General features: G+C 52.4%; 1 protein-coding gene across 6 annotated transcripts in view; it reads left to right on the forward strand.

The window, feature by feature from the left end:
• The window catches only part of KIAA1671 (KIAA1671 ortholog), a 188,440-nt gene that overhangs the window by 55,919 nt on the left and 115,492 nt on the right, over positions 1-17,029 (forward strand). For 4 of the 6 annotated variants that reach the window (XR_016387522.1, XM_089894619.1, XM_089894617.1 and 1 more), the window contains exons 3-5: positions 1,080-2,687; positions 4,785-4,872; positions 8,558-11,332. Coding sequence is in view for 5 of the 6 variants with exons in the window: in XM_089894619.1 (XP_089750745.1) it covers positions 1,135-2,687; positions 4,785-4,872; positions 8,558-11,332 (4,416 nt within the window). In the remaining variant the exon portion in view is untranslated. Of the gene's footprint in view, positions 1-1,079; positions 2,688-4,784; positions 4,873-8,557; positions 11,333-11,825; positions 13,122-15,495; positions 15,608-17,029 lie in introns of those variants that run through there. The other 2 variants (XM_089894620.1, XM_089894621.1) reach the window with 2 other exon arrangements.

Here is a 17,029-nt window from a genome sequence, read left to right on the forward strand (position 1 = left end):
TCAGCTGTGTGATGGTTGGCAAGTCGGGCCACCTCTCTGAGCCCTTTCCCTTCATCTTTATAAGGGAGATAAGGATAATCCCTGCTTCTCGGGGTCGTTGGAGGATGGATGAGAGAGGAGGGCTGCTGCCTTGAGAGAGCAGAGCTCATGACTGGATGAACAAGGGGCTTGTGCCTGAGCTGCTGCAAAACTGGGGCTGGCAATCACATACCCGCCTCTTAGGGTTCTAAAGAGGATGTGATTTGTAAAACAGAGAAAGCACTGGGCTTACCTGAGGCCTCACTCTTGGTAAACTCTCGTCGTTAGCTGATACTCTTCTTACTGAGACTGTGAAGGCAGCCAGCGTAAAACAGGCGTTCAACAGAAAAGAGCCCAGAGGCAAACAATCACAGCAGCAGGTGGAGTGGGAAATGAGGGTGGCTTTCTTTTAAGGCTTCTGGAAGGACTGGGGAGGGGAGAGATAAGGGACTGTCTGGACGGTTAGAGTGCCAAGGCCAGTGACCAACTTTGTGACCGTTGGCTAGCTGTGTGAGGTGGGGCTTGTCACCTACCCTCTCTGTGCTTGGCTGTGACGAGGGTCAGGACCAGCCTGATGTGGCTGGGCTCTGAAACGGGAAAGTACTGCGGGGTGAAGGACTCTCATCAGGGTTTATGCTGGGAGCGTGTGGTGTGAATTTGGAGTCTGACCTGGGTTCGAATCCCAGCTTTGCCTCTTTACTCTCTGAGTGACCTCAGGTCGGTTACTTGGCCTCTCTGAGTTGGTTTCCATACCTGTACAGCAGAGATCATCACTTTTCACCCTGAAAGCTGGCCTTGAGATTAGCTGAGTCAGGAAAGTCCAAGAGAGTGTTGGCACCTTTTCTGTGTCCTTTGAGCCGGAATGAACTTCAGAGTCGGGCCATTTAGTCCACTGCCCTTTGCCCACAGCTGAGAGGTGAAGGCACTGGCCCAGGCTGGCCCCGTGGTCAATGGAGAGCTGTCGTCCAGACTCGGGACTCTGGTCTTTTGATCCCCATCCCCCAAATCCCTCTGCTTCAACCCAGACACTGACTGAATCTTAAATTTACTATTTTTTTTAGTGGTTGCCTCTCTGTTTCTGATGTTCGTCTTCCCCATGGATCCACAGCCGTAACCATGGTGACGCGGGTGGAGGTCGGCTCCATAAGTTCTCTGACAGGAGTGCCAGGCCTGGGCGAGCTCTCCAAGGAGGAAGCTCTGACTCGGACCTACTTCCGCCAGGCTGGCAGCGCCTCCGGGGCCCCCTCAGCGCTGCTCTTGGAAGGGAAAAGCCCCCTCAGGAGCCCAGTCCGCTTGCTCCCTCTGCCGAGACTCACCCCCAAGCCCTTCTCCAAGGAGAAGGCCGGGGACGTGATCTCCTCGTGGCCCAGCCTGAGCAGGCCGTCTCCTACCGGGGGGCTCCCCCGGGGCGTGGCGGCAGAGGGGCTGGACGAGAAGATGCCTGGCTTGGTGGGGCAGGAGGCGGGGAGCGGGGACGGCCCGAGCAGCTCGTCTCTGTTCTCCAAGGCCGCGGTGTTGCGGCCTAGCCCCAGCACCATGATCCTCTTTGAAACCACCAAAGCCGGGCCTACCCTGGGGAAGGGGGTCGGCCGGGGGGCTCCGGAGGCCGACGCAGGCGTGTCTCAGGGGCCCCCTTCTGCCTCCCGGCCTGAGGTGGCCACCAAGCCTGCCTTGCCGGCCCGAAACCCTGCGGGGACTCTTCCCCGACCGGCCTCCGTGTCTCAGGTCACCAGGCCGGCGGCCACCCAAGAGGAGACAGGCCTAAAGGAGCCTCTGTCAAAGGCCAGCAGCGTGGAGGACGCGGGTAGCCCCGCTCTGGAGCCCAGGCCTCGACTGAAGAGAAGGCCCGTGTCGGCCATTTTCATCGAGTCCATTCAGCCTCAGAAGCCAGCAGGCCCTGGCGGGGCAGCCATGGTGGGGAAGGCGCCCCCCACCCCTCCTGAGAAGACGTGGGTGAGGAGGCCTCGGCCTCTGTCCGTGGACCTCACGGCCAGGTTCGAGAGTAGAGAGGCCTTGGCAAGGAAGGTGGAGGCCATAGCAGGATCCACGGCCCAGTGGCGGGGTCCCGAGAGGCCTGACCTGGACCCCAAAGTAGATGGGGAGCGTCTGGTCAAAGCAGAGGCTCCCCTTCACGACCCAGATTCTGACTTCCTGCAGGTGGCCAGGAAGATCCAGGAACGGAAGGAGAAGCTGCTCTGCAAGCAGGCAGAGATGGGCCACCTCAGAACCATGGGGGGCTCGGCCAGGGTCACCCCCATCAGTGACCAGAATCTTGGGGAAGAGAAAGCCAAGCTGGATGGCGAGCCGGAGAAGGCACCCAGGGGCCCCCAGTCCCCTTCGCCCAGGCCTGGAAAAGGCCAAGAAATCGCTGAGGTCAAGAGCAGAGCGGCTGATGGGGAAACCCAGGCAGGGGGAGAGCGGACCCCGAGGGGCAGCGTGAAGAAGCACGTCAGCCTCTTTGGTGAGGAGAGCGCCTCAGCCTTGTCATTGGGGTCTTCGCCCCCATCAGCCCCCGCTGAGTCCCCACCGGCTGCACCGGAGCTGGGGAAAGCCGGTGTGAGCGTCCAGGAGCGGATCAAAGGCTGGGCCACCGAGAGCTCGGAAGCAAAGCCAGAGATCAGGAAGAAGGTGATACAGGCACGGCCGCTGTCAGCGGATTTGACCAAACTGTAAGTGGGAGCATCCCACTGGCTTCCCCCAGCCTCCAAGGTCCTCAACCCCTTACCAGAGACCCCTCGGGAAAGGAAATAGCAGGGCTCCAGGCTCCGTGCTGCGCGCCTTACGCCCCCTCTCAGTTGACCCACAGCCCGCAGAGGAAATGGCATTAGCTCCCATTTCTCAGATGAGGAAGCTGAGGTGTGGAGAGACAGGGGAGCTGCCCTCGTACGTTTCCTCGTACGTTTCCCTCTGTGCACTTTTCAGGGGGAAATATTGTGCCCATTTCACAGATATGGACAGGAAAGGTGAAATACCATGAGGAAGTCGGGAGCCTGGTGCAATTCCAGCTCAGCCTGTCTCCATAGCTAAGCTTTCCTTTCCTGAAGTCCGAGGACACCTAATATATGGCCTAAACCTCTGTGGATGGCCCCCAAAACAATCAGACGGGTCATGATAACTTGGGTGGGTAGCTTCACCCCTTGAGCCTCGGTCTCTTTATCTCCAAAACGGAAATGATGCTAAGACCTGCCTTTAAGGATTAAGGCAAAGACTCAGAGAGATAATGCTGAGAGTCACTCAACCCAAGGGAGCCCTCAACACGCTGTAGCTCCAAATGATACTATTAATCCTAATGGTTATTGATGATTTTCTAAGCTTGGCCTGGCCTCTGACATCTCTTGCTCCTTCGTTTTTCCACAAGTGGCTTCTCGGCCAGGACAGAGGGATGCTGCCGGGGGTTTCTGCCAGCTTGTTAATGACATGCCTGCCGCTGACATACTTTGTCAGGGATGGAGCTTCCAAGGGGAGCTCTGGGCCGACTGCCCTTCAGGCCCTGGGAACCCGGGCAGCCAGATTGGCCAGAGTTGGACCAGTGGCTCTCAGCAGTTAGAATGACCTGGAAAAAAAAATACCGATGCCTGGCCCCCACCCCACCCCCTAGAGAATCTGATTCAGCTGGTCTGGGGAGGGGCCCTTGTCGTGGTGGTTTTTAAAAGTTTCCCAAGTGATTTTCATGTGCAGCCAGGCTCGTGAACCCCTGAATTCAGAAAACAGAGAAATGGGAGAATTCCCTGGCTGTCCAATGGTTAGGACTTGGCGCTTTCACTGCCATGGGCCGGGTTCAATCCCTGGTCTGGGAACCGAGATCCCTCAAGCTGCACAGCGTGGCAAAATAATAATAATAATAAAAATTTTAAAAACCCAGAAAACAGAGAAAGGGGCACCCATGTCGGGGACCTCACACACCTTCCCTCTCTGCATCCCCCAGTGTCTCAGGTTATTCCCATCTGACAGGAGGGGAAACCAGGGCTCTGGGCTTAGAAACAACTCATGCACAGCCTCACGCCTCCCAGGAGGCAGACCTTGGACTGATGCGTGTGGGTCAAGTTTAAGCAGTTTGATTTCTTTCACCTCCCTCTTATCTGCAGCCCCCAGCCCTGAGCTAATCTTTCAGCGTCCGCTCCAGAGAACTCTTCAGAGATGGAAAAAGTGTAGCTCCAGAACTCCCCTTTCTCCCTCTTCCCCTTACAGTGGGGAGACAGGCCCAGAGAGGGATAATGACTGGGCCCAGGTCACTCGAGGCAGGCCCGTGCCCTGACACATTCCCCGACTGCCCACTGCCCCTGTGGTCGGTCTGCGGTGGGGCTGCTATTGTGAGGTTACAACCATTAATTATCCCTCCTGGGGCATCTTCACTCTTCTCTAAACGACTTCACGTAGCTATTAGGGCCTTGGGTAGCCTCTTATCCGCCCTACAAAAGACTGGGGAGGTGTTAATTATCCCCGTTTTATGAGTGAGGTCACAAGCCTGACCCAAGCTCCCTCAGTGGGGAGGCAGGAGAGCTGGGACTAGCACCCAGGTCTCTTCACCCAAGCCTGGGGCTCCTGCTACCCCGATGATGCTGTGTTTAAGGTAGGCTGTCCCCACTGGGCTGGAGGGGTTTGGCAACTGCAAAGGACATGTCCCTTCTCGGAGGAAATTGGGCAGTGTTGCTTTGATGATCTCAGTGCTGGTTTCACCCCTGGGTTCCTGAGCTAGTTACGGGGTGCGGGCTGGAGGGAGCCACAGCTGCCGGTCCCTGTACAAGTAACTTGGATCTCTGTGCCAGGTTTTCAAGTGCAGCTTCAAACAACGAAGTCACATGTGAGAAGTGTTCTGAGCTGAGCAGTGAGCCTCCTAAAGAACCAAGAGAAAAGGTAAGGAGCCACTTGGCGCGTCCTTTTTTCCCAGCAGGTAGTTATACTTATTGGAAAAAGGGCTTTTATGATCTCCAGGACCCAGGAAAGAATCAGAAACCTCTCATGAACTGTTAAGACATTTTTTTCCTTTAATGTTGGGACTTTTAAAGTCCCTTCCAGTATGATGGGCTGTGTGATTCCCCGTTACAAATATAATCGTCAGGCATTTCTTTTTGTCTGTGCAAATGGGAGGAGGGACATGGCTTTCCTGTGTAAGAATGTCTGCTTTATTAAGAAATTAGTAAAGATGTAAAAATGTTAATAGAACCCCCCCTCAATTTTCCCCCATTATGGTCCCTGCTTCTTTCCCCACCCTGATGTGTCACCTAGACGAAGAAGAAGGAGGAGAGTTACCATCAATTAAATTGCTTAAAACATATTTTCATTTAGTCTGTTTTCTTAAATATTTATTTATTTTGCCTGTGCTGGATCTTAGCTGTGGCACACGGGATCTTCGTTGCAGCATGCAGACTCTTAGTTGCAGCATGCATGCGGGATCTAGTTCCCTGACCAGGGATCGAACCTGGGTCCCCTGCATTGGGAGCATGGAGTCTTACCCAGTGGACCACCAGGGAAGTCCCCATTTAGTCTGTTTAATTTAAAAAAGCTCATAAAATAACTGCTAGGTATAACGGGTTTGTGGTTGATGCTTTCTGCAGTTTCAACTTTTCTTAAACAGCTTCACTGAGGTATAATTGACATACAGTAAACTGGACATGTTTAAAGCATATAAGCAGGTGAGCTTTGGCATCTTTGTACACCTGTTGAAGCTTTCATCACAATAAAGACAGTGGGCATTTCCAGCACATGCAAGTTTCTTCTCTGTGACCCCCCAGAGCAACCACTCATCTGCTTTCAGTTACTATAGATTCATTTGCATCTTCTAGATTGTTATATAAATGCAACCAGTGCTCTTTTTTCGGTCCGGCTTCTTTCACTCAGAATCATTATTTTGAGCTTCATCATGTCGTCATGTGTATCAATAGCCCATCCTTTTTTATTGCCGAGTAGTACTCCGTTGTATGGGTAGCCCACAGTTGGCTTATCCATTCACCCCTTGATGGGCATTTGGGTTGTTTCCAGTTTGGGGCCATTGCAAATAAAGCTTCTGTGAACATCTGTGGGAAAGGCTCTGTAGGGACATCTATTTTGTTTTCTCTTGGATAAATAACTAGGCACGGAATGGCTGGATCACATAGTTTAACTTTTTAAGAAAATTATACAGAGTTTTAAACACCAGAGCTTGGTTCCAAGCCCATTTGAATCCCTCCCATCATAAATCCCTAACAAAGGTGAGCTGGCTCTGAATGACAGTGCCTACCACTCCTGGGGTGGGCGGTTTGCCCTGTTTTTATCCTTGGATCTTCTGAGTCATTTCTTAAAAAATGGTAGAGAGGGACTTCCCTGGCAGTCCAGCGGTTGAGACTCCGCACTTCCATTGCGGGGGATGCAGGTTCGATCCCTGGTCAGGGAACTAAGATCCCTTAGTTTTCCCAAAATGGAAACCCCTTACCCAGTCACTCCTCATCCCCCACCTCCAGCCCCCGGCAACCATGAATCTACCTTCTGTCTCTATAGACTTGCCTATTCTGGGTATTCCATATAAGTGGAATCATGTATGTGGCCTTTTGTGTCTGACTTCTTTCACTTTGCATTATGTTTTCAAGGTTCATCCATGTTATGTTATAGCATGTATCAGTACTGCATTCTTTTTTATGGATGAATAATATTCCATTGCATGGATATACCGCTTTCTGTTTATCCATTCATCCATTGACGGACATTTGAGTTTCCAGCTTTTGGCGATTGTGAATAATGCTGCTGCGGACATTGGTGTACAAGTTTTTGTCTGAACACCTGTTTTCAGTTCTTTTGGGTATATACTCAGGAATGGAATTGGTGGGTTGTATGGTTAAATCTTTGTGTAACTTCTTGAAGTAGACCTTTTGCTAAGAGAAAAGAAAAATTTTAAATATGACTAAGCAATAATACATGAATATTATAACAACCCAACAGAACTAAAATGTGTAGGATTAAAAGATGACGTTCTCTTCCTCATTTCTTCTTCCTACCCTCACTCCTTCACCCACAGTTTTTTTTTTTTTAATTTATTTATTTTATTTATTCATTTCTGGCTGCATTGGCTATTTGTTGCTGCACACAGGCTTTCTCTAGTTGTGGCGAGTGGGGGCTACTCTTCGTTGTGGTGCACGGGCCTCTCATTGTGGTGGCTTCTCTTGTTGCAGGGCACGGGCTCCAGGCATGCGGGCGTCAGTAGTTGTGGCACGTGGGTTCAGTAGTTGTGGCTTGTGGGCTCAGTAGTTGTGGCTCACGGGCTCTAGAGCGCAGGCTCAGTAGTTGTGGCACACGGGCTTAGTTGCTCCACGGCATGTGGGATCTTCTCTGACCAGGGCTTGAACCCGTGTCCCCTGCATTGGCAGGCGGATTCCTCACCACTGCACCACCAGGGAAGCCCTTCACTCCCAGTTTGATTGTTATCTTTTCTCCACTGTTTATGTACACACGTACATATTTATACACATGTACACATGTAGTTTTTTAAAATGGTATTTTATTATAAATATATACTTCCTCATCCTGCTTTTCTTCCACCAGCACGACATTTTGTGTGTTCTTAGACGTTAGGACATTGGGACCTGCCCCCACTTCTGTGGATCCAAGTGCCTGTGTGGTATTCAATTGTTTGAATATTTCAGAATTTATTTAGCCAGTGCCCTTCAGATGGGCATTTAGGTTGTTTGTGTGTTCTTTCGTTTCACAAACAGTGCTGTTCTTGTTCACATAGACTAGTGCATGTGAGCAAAGCAAGAATCCTGGGAGGAAATCGGCCAGATAAAAGGAAATGAGTGTCCTAAAATCATGAGAGATATACTGAGTTGCCCAAGAATCATGCCCATTTATCTTCTCACCAACAGTGTCTGAGAGTGGCCGTGTCTGAGAGTGGCCATTTCACCACATCCTCACCCACACTGGCTATGTTCAGTCTGTAAGATTTAATGGTGTCTCACTGCTGTGATTTTAAAAGCAGCTATTTCAGGGCTTCCCTGGTGGTGCAGTGGTTAAGAATCCACCTGACAATGCAGGGAACATGGGTTCGAGCCCTGGTCAGGGAAGATCCCACATGCCGCGGAGCAACTAAGCCCATGCGCCACGACCACTGAGCCTGCGCTCTAGAGCCCGCGAGTTACAACTACTGAACCTATGTGCCACAACTGCTGAAGCCCACGCGCCTAGAGCCCGTGCTCCGCAACAAGAGAAGCCACCAAAATGAGAAGCCCTCGCACCGCAACGAAGAGTAGCCCCCGCTCGCCGCAACTAGAGAAAGCCTGCGTGCAGCAAGGAAGACCCAACACAACCAAAAATAAATACATCAATCAATCAATCAATCAATAAATTAAAGCAGCTATTTCAATCACCTCATCTCTTTCTTTCCATTTCAAACTGCCCCTCGAGGTTTTTTTTTTGGCTGCACTGCACGGCTTGTGGGATCTTAGTTCTCTGACGAGGGATCGAACCCCGGGCCCTGGCAATGGAAGGCCGGAGTCCTAACCACTGAACCACCAGGGAATTCCCTCCATTTCAAACCCTTTTACTTAAATTGGATTTTTTTTTTTTTCCACAGCAAAAGGAAGGGCATGGTGTGGACGGCGCATCTGTCCCAAGAAGCCCCTGGAAGCCTGCGACGCCCCGGGAGAAATCCAGGCAGACAGAGTGGAAAGACAGTTCTGACCAAGTCCCTGGCAGCGGTTGGAGCGAAAACGTGGTGGGGCCTCTGAGCCCTTCCGCCAGCACCCCGGATGATGACAGAAGCTTCCAGACCGTGTGGGCCACAGTGTTCGAACATCACGTGGAGAAGCACACCGTGGCTGACCTGTCAGGACACTGTCCCGCAGCCATGACCCCCAGGGACACGGCCGACGTCTTGGAGTTCAGATCCAGGTTCCTTGGGTCGAGAAGCTCTTTCCCGCAAACCACATACCCGAAGAAAGAGTGGTTGGAAAATCCCGACCCAAAGAAATCTGGGCGGACCGCCTTCTCCAACGGTGAGCCCAAACAGCATCATATGTCTTCCCTCCTGGGAAGATACCCTGTGGGCGACAAGTGCAGTAATAACCCCTGCCTCAAGCTCTTGGAAAGCCCTCCTGCATCCGAGAGGGTCGAGCCCAGGTATGACATCATGCACGCGGTCGGTGAGCGTGCACACAGCGAGGCCATCCCCATGGCGCCCGAGGAGAAGGCTGTGACGCTCCGGAGCAGCCAGTCTCGGCTCTCACTGTCCCAGGAGGTCACCCCTGCCGTGACCCCTGCTGACCCCGAGCGCAGGCTGGAAGGCCAGGTGGGGTCCATCCAAAGGGCCAGTTTGATCTGGGAAGCTCGAGGGACGCGTGAGGTCAGTGGGCCAAAGCCTGAGTTCCACCGAGAGCTAAAGGACACGTCTGGAGGCAATTGTCTGTCACCCAGATGGACAGGTGGGGTGGCCATCAGCTGGCAGAAAGCCGCTGTGGGGGTCAGTGAAGAGAGAGGCTCGGAACCAAGCCCCGAGGCCACCTCTGCGAGGACCATCCAGGCTGCCATCCAGGAGGCCCAGCACCAGGGGATCGAAGGGGCTGGAATAAAGCCAGGGGAAAGGGGTGCCCCCCAGGGGGGCCCTCTGGAGCCTCCTTCCAGGGCTAAGGGCGAGGCCTCTGACTTCCGAGCCCGGCCACAGGCAGACGTGCTACTGCAGAAGGGGCCCCTCGCCGTGGCTGGTGGCCAGAGTGGAGCGAGGCCGGCCCAGGTGCCGGAGCCCGAAGCCAGGATGCGGAAGGTGAGCCCCAGCGACCAGAGGATGGAGAGGTGGAGGCGGCGGACATTACCCCACGACGCGAAGTTCGATGAATTCAGCTTACTGGCCCCAGAGCACTCTTCCAAGGCAGAGCAGAGACGGACGGGTTATTTGACCCGCACCGCAGGTGCCTTAGGAAAACTCCAACTAGCCCACGGTTGGGAGGAGCCCCAGCAGGGGAACCCGGGCGTGTCACAGGTTCTTTCAGCAGCGAAGCAAGGGCCATCTGTGGAACCCAAGGCGACCTTTTTTGCAGTGACGTATCAGATTCCCGACACTCAAAAAGCAAAGAGCATTGTTAAGCCTGGGTCCGAAAACTTGATGGAACATTCTAGAAAAATAGCCCCACCTCTATCGCCTCATCTTTTAACATCTACCTTGGTTTCTCTGAACCATGAAGAGCTGCTGGAGACCATGGGCAGTAAAAACCAGGCTCCAGGCAGAGAGCATGACCGCGCAAGCTTTCCAAAGACCCCGAGGCCAGCGTCTCTTGGGGACAGGATTCTGGGTCCTCCCAGCGAGAGAATCTCCGATGGCGATGCTTTATGGGTTCGTCGGGGACCAGAAGACAGCGTTGGTTTTCACAGCGACTGGAAGGACCGTGGGAACAAGACATCCCCCCGTGGTGCTCCCAAAACACCTCCGGCTCTCAAAAGTCACCCGAAAGCCACCCATCTCCTGCTCAGAAGGAAGACGGAGGTGGTCAGCGAGACATTCCCAGGTAAAATCAAGGACGGTTACAGGTCCAGTGTCCTCGACATTGACGCCCTGATGGCCGAGTACCAGAGACAGCCAGCCGCAGGCCCCAGGGAGGCTCAGGAGCTGATGGGGGGGCCGCCCACAGAGCCCAGAGGCTCGAATCCTGAGAGGCCTGGCCAGCAAGGCGAGGTGGATCGGAGACGGAGGAGCCTGAAGGAGGGCCCTGAAATTGAGGGCCCCCGGAAGCAAGCCAGTTTTGCCGAAACAAACCCCAGTCCTACCCCCGGCTCGGGCAAGCAACTGGCAGAGACCCCGGAGGCAGCCACGAGCACCAAGGTCAGCCCTCCTCTGTGGGCCCTGCCGCACTCAGCTCCTCCTGAGAAATATCCAGGGGCCTCTTCTGGCCCTGCAGGTCCCAGGAAAAAAGGCTCGGGGGTCACCAAGGATGAGAAAAAGGCCTTTATCAGTAAACATCACAGTGCAAAGTGCCCGCATTCCCTGGCTGAGTCAAAGCCCACCACCTCCTGGGAGGATCTGGGCAGCGGGGCCACCATGCCACCCAGGTCCTCCCCCACTGACCAGAAGAAAGGGCTCCCAAGGAAATCCCTCGGGAGGGGAGAGGAGGGCAGTGTGACCCAGTGGGGCAACCACCCATGGGACTGTGGAAGGTCACTGCTGGATGTCAAGAGGGCCCACTCGGAGAAAGGCCCCCCTCTCAAAATCCGAGAGGGCCTGTCCATCATGCAGGAAGCCAGAGAGAGGAGGCAAGAGCAGCCCAAAGGGAGGCCCAGTCTCCCCAGGGAGATTTCAGAGGCCAAAGACATCAAGACGGGGCTCTGTCAGCAGGAGTCGGGGAATCGAGACAGTCAAAAGGTGAGTACAAACCATGTTGCAGTTTTGTCAAACGTTGTTAAACATGCAGGCCAGGGGTCTCAAACTCAGAATCCACGTGGGTAGGCCAGGTGAGTATGGAAATGAGTGGAGTCAGGCTGGGTGTGAGACGCTAGGGAGTGGTGGGGCTTGTGGCAAATGGAGAGCCCACGCCTTATCGGAAGGGGGCAACCGCTGCGCAGCCCCAGCTGGTTCTTGACAAGTGAGGAAGGTGGTGTTGAGATGGCAGATCTGATTTATCAAGAGAACCGGAAAGATCCAGATTTGTGTCTGTAATCCCCTCCCGCCATTATGAAATGAGGACAGAGTACTAAAAAAATGCTGCTTAGCCCAAGCAAAACTTGTCTGCTGGCACTATACAGCCTGTGGGCTACGAGTTTTAAAGCCCTGGGCTAGAATGATCACAATAGGTATCATTTATTGAGCACCTGCTGTATTCCAGTATGCTTCATCACGTTCATCATTGTATCCCCAGAATCCAGCATCCTGCTTGATGTTTCGTGAACGTTCAAGAAGTGTTTGTTGAATGAGCGAGCTCACGTGAGCCTCAGGACAATCCACACGAGAGGGATTGTCGTGGTTTGTGTTCCTATAGAAGCAGCCCCCTGCAAGTTGTTTTAGGAGGTGACCCCCTGAGGAGCTGGTGTGGGGAGGAGAAGTGAGTCAGGGAAGGGAAGCAGGTGATGAAGGTGTGGGCACCTGAGGCTCGTTCTCACTGGAGACCCCTGGGGAGCAGCACAGGTCACCTCTGGGTGGTCCTGTCCAAGGGGGAGGGGACCTGGAGTATTTGTTTCCTAGTTCCCCTCTGTCCTTGCCTGAGGCTGTGTCTGGGGCTTTTACCATTCAGACTCCTCTGACCTGGCTGGGGCCATGCTCAGTGGTGGAGAGGAAAATCCTCACGCAGCATTGGCGTGTACTTGAGTGGTGTGCAGGGCACCCATAATGTCTGCTGCAGGTATGATCACCTTGTTCAGATGGAAAAAACTGAGGCTCAGAGAGGTTCAGTAACTTATCCCAAGTCACAAAGCACCAAGTGGCATAGCCAGTGTTTGCACCTAGGTCTGGCCCGACACCCGAGCTTTCAGTGGAATGAGAGATCATGAAGGTGGGGAAGAAATCTGAGGCATGGAGTCAGCCCTCAGGAAGCTTTTGATCTCTGTGTGGAGGTGGGACACGGTGATTGACGGCCAGAAAAGGATGTGGTGCAGAGTGAGGCGCTGGAGAAGAGGCCCAGGGAGACATCCCGGAGGAGGCCCTGGCCTGAGCCCACCCTTGAGGGATGGATATGAATTCGGATGGGCTGATTAGAGGAGGTGAGGGCATTCTTGGTAGGAGCACAGCATGGGCAAAGGTTCAGAGGTGGGGAAAAAAATGGCATGCCCTGGGGCCAGTGTGGTAACTGACTACGGGGCCCTTCCTGTCACCCCCCAGCCAACCTAGAAAGGGATGTTGTGGAAATTAAGCGATAGGAGAATTCACCTAAGGTTCAGGGCATGTAAGTGGTGGAAGCAGACTTTGAACCCACGTGTCTTCCGATGACCATATTCAGGCTTGCGTTGGAATCTCCGCTCTGCCGCTCACGGGCTCAGCTGTGTGCAGAGCAGGCACTTGGCCTCCCCGAGCCTCAGTTTCCCCCTCTCTGGAGTTAGGAGTTAACGGGGATTCCTATCCTTGAGGCGCTGCTACCAGGCGGAGAGGAGGTAAAGTGCCCAGCATGGGTCAGGCAGGCAGCGGGCTCCGCAGATGCGCCTCCAGGAAGGGTTTCGCCTACCCCGCCCCCCGCCCCCCACCCCCCACCCCCCACCCCCCAGCTCCAGGCTGTTGTTATGGGGAAGCGAGAGAGGGAGGAGGCCATGGAAATGTGACACTGCATCTGTGTGCCAGCACCTGGCTGAGGGGCCCGCCGGCAGCAGGAGACTTGGGGCCTCGTGGGGGGGCCACCCCAGCCCGGCCTTGGATGTCCGCCCGGGGTGCCGAGGCCCCAGGAGCGCTCATTGTCAGGGGATCTGTTTTCTCACAAAGGGGACTGGGAAGCTTTGGAACAGCTCCCCGTTTCTCTTCTCTGCTGCCCAAAGATCTTTGGTTCTGGACCTTTAAAAAATAAGTAAGAGCAAAACAGAAGTAAAAAATGTTGGTTGTTGAAAATTCAAACCTTACAAGAGTGTATAACATGTATAGAAAAATGTCCCCCCGGACCCCTTTCCTTTCCCGTCCCCCAGATGCAGCCACTGTTACAGTTTTTGATCTTCTTGGAGACTTGCCTACACTCCAGAGTGGCTTACCCATCGCATATGTATTGATTTATAATTGTTGTATTTTTCTTATTGCAAAAGTAGTGAATGCTTGGGCACAATTTAAAATATTATTGAAACATATGGTTTAGGATGGAAAGCTCCCCCAAATGAGGACCCTCTGGTGCACTGGGACCCTCCCCTCCAGACCTGTTGGTGGTTCTTGGCCATGGGCAGCTTTGCTGCCAGGGCGCATTTGGCAAAGTTTGAGATGTTTTTTGTTGTTGTAACCAGGGAAGAGTTTGCTCCTGGCATCTACTGGGTGGAGACCAGGGGTACTCCACAACGTCCCACAGCGCAGCCCCCAACACAGAGAATCATGGAGCCCCAAATGCATGTAGAGCTGAGGCTGGGGCACCCTGGCCCAGACACAGATAGGTAAACGCATACTGTTCTGTGGAAACATGGCAGCATTCTTCAGAAAGTCTCACAACTTGCTTCGTTTTCTCTGTCGTGTATTTAAACTTTTTAAAAAATGTTTTGTAAAATTTTTAAAGATTACTTTCCATTTACAGTTATTACAAAATATTGGCTATATTCCCCGTGTTATACAATACATCCTTGAGCCTATTTACACCCAATAGTTTGTACCTCCCCGCCGCCTCATGCTTATGTTGCCCCTTCCCCCCATGCCCCACTGGTAACCATTAGTTTGTTCTCTATATCTGTGAGTCTCCTTCTTTTTTATTATATTCACTAGTTTGTTGTATTTTTTAGATTCCACATATAAGTGATACCATACAGTATGTGTCTTTCTCTCTCTGACTTATCTCACTTAGCATAATGCCCTCCAAATCCATCCATGCCGCTGCAAATGGCAAACTTTCGTTCTTTTTAATGGCCGAGTAATATTCCAGTGTGTGTGTGTGTACCACACATATACACACACACGCACACCACATCTTCTTTACCCATTCATCTGTTGATGGACATTTACATTCCACACCTTGGCAATTATAAATAATGCTGCTGTGATCATTGGGGTGCATGGATCTTTTTGAGTTAATTTTTTTTTTCAGATATACACCCAGATAACTTGCTTTAAAACTTTAACAGAAAAAAAAGTGCATATATAATCACCTTATTATTTTTTATGGTTGCAAAGTATTTCATTATGTGACTGAGCCCAAGCTTTTTTTATCCAGACTTTTGTGGATGGACATTTGGGTTGATTTGAGTTCTAGGGCTTCTTTGAGCATCTTGAGGTGCATCTCTGCTTCCTTGGGTGAGGATTTCTTGATCGACAGCCAATTCTGCTCATGTGCCCCACATGGGGTGTGATTGCAATTAAAGTTATTCCTCCCTCCCTCCCTCCCTCCTCTCCTCTCTTCCCTTCGTTCTCACTCTTTCTTTCTTTTTCACTTAACATTTATCAGAACTTTGTCCCAGGCCCAATTATAGTATTTCGTTTCATCAAATGATTTATTTTCGTTTCAAGAGAGAATATTTTCACATGGCTCCAAAAATACTTATAAAGTAAAAATTCCCCCAGACCTCTCATTCTCCATCCCTCCTGTTTCCTCCTCGTCCCGTAATCATATTCTTTTCTGCCCAAATTCTTTTAGAGTTTCTTTCCGAAAATACAAGCAAATGTGAATATGTAAGTCTTGTTTTTCCTTCCCTTTTCTATAAAAGAGAGCGTTCTCTAAGAGTGGTTGAAACTTTGGTTGCCTATGGGTAAGTCCTAAAAGACAGCAGCGCAGGGCCTTCCCCCCAGACCAATTTGGCTGAAGTCTTGGGGTGGGGCCTGCCTTTGTCAGTTTTAGAAGCTCGCCTGGGGATTCTTGGGTGGAGGGTCAATGCTGAACCCACAGATCTGCTACCTGCCTTTTTTTTTTTTTTTTTTGTATAAAGCCTCTTCGAGAACTTTTGCATTCAGCCGCAGACAGCGAGCGTCCTCATTGTTTTTACCTGCTGCATAGTAGACGTGGATGATATTTCCCACCTTTTACTATTTACAAACCAGGTATGTGCAGGTGTATCTGTGGGTTCAGAATGGCGATTGCCCTTCCACGGGGGAAAGGGGCTGTGATTTTGCAGGACTGCCAGCGTGCCATGCAGTGGAGCTGTACCAGTTCACATCCTCCCTAGTGATGACAGGGCCCCATCTTCCCTCAGCCTTGCCAGCCGGCTGGGTTATCAAACTTTTGGAGCTCATGCTCCCAGTGAGTGACCTCCATCTTGTCACTTGTGTGTGAGGCCATCTGTATTTCCTTCCTATAACCTGCTGGCTTAAGTTCCGCCACTTTCCTTTTGGAAAAAGAATTCTTCATTAGGAAGATGAACACTTTGTACTTTCATGATTTGATTTCTTCCTGGAAACAGCCCTGGACTGCAAATGGGGCAGACCTGGCATTGGGCAGACCTAGCTTTGTGACTTACCAGCTGTGTGGCTCTGGGCACCTTGCCAGACCTCTCTGAGCCTCAGTTTCCTCACCTGTAGAATGGGAATCCTGCTTGCCTCATGGACTTGCTGGAGATTTATCACAAAGTAACATATAGTCAAGTGCCTGGCCCAGGGCCTGATGTGGAGAAGGTTTGTGGAAGTCAGAGGGATGCACTTAGGGTCAACCTTCATCTCTTCACACGTCGAATAAGTGTACGAGTCTGGTGTCAGGCCCTGTTCTGGGCACCAGGGCTGCTGGGAGGGCTCAGTCCACTGTATCAGGTTGTGCCGTCCAATACGGCAGCCACTAGCCACGTGTGGGTCTTTCCATTTAAATTAGTTAAAATTAAGTAAGATCCAAAATTCAGTTTCTTCGTCGCACTGGACACATCCAAGTGCTCAAAAGCCACAAGTGGGGCTTCCCTGATGGCACAGTGGTTGAGAGTCCACCTGCCGATGCAGGGGACACGGGTTCGTGCCCCGGTCCGGGAAGATCCCACATGCCATGGAGCGGCTAGGCCCGTGAGCCATGGCCGCTGAGCCTGCGCGTCGGGAGCCTGTGCTCTGCAACGGGAGAGGCCACACAGTGAGGGGCCCGCGTACCGCAAAAAAAAAAAAAAGCCATAAGTGGCCCATGGCCATGGTATTGCTCAGCCCAGATGGAGAGCCTCGCCATAATCACAGAGTGTTCTAGCAGACAGGGCTGGTCCAGATGGGCAAGCAGAGTGAGTGAGTGGGATCATTCAGAGAGTGGTTTAAGTCCTGGGGAGATAGAGTAACCTCCCTGTCACCCCCTTTCTCTAAGGGGTGGTCTCATGGGAAGGGACTTGACAGATGCCATGTGAATGACGGGAGCACCCCAGACAGGCCAGGATCTGCGGGGAAGAGGCAGAAGCAGTGAGCGAAGATGCCCCAGCATGGAGATGAGCTGGTCCTGGGGATGCTGGCGGGACCCCAGTGGGCCCTGGGATGCTGGCCAGAGCTGAGCTGGGGAGGGGAGGA

This window comes from Delphinapterus leucas, chromosome 14 (genome assembly GCF_059928025.1).
Source record: "Delphinapterus leucas isolate spDelLeu-1000000601 "Yukka" chromosome 14, BTC_Dleu_Yukka2, whole genome shotgun sequence".
In the NCBI taxonomy this organism is placed as follows: domain Eukaryota; kingdom Metazoa; phylum Chordata; class Mammalia; order Artiodactyla; family Monodontidae; genus Delphinapterus; species Delphinapterus leucas.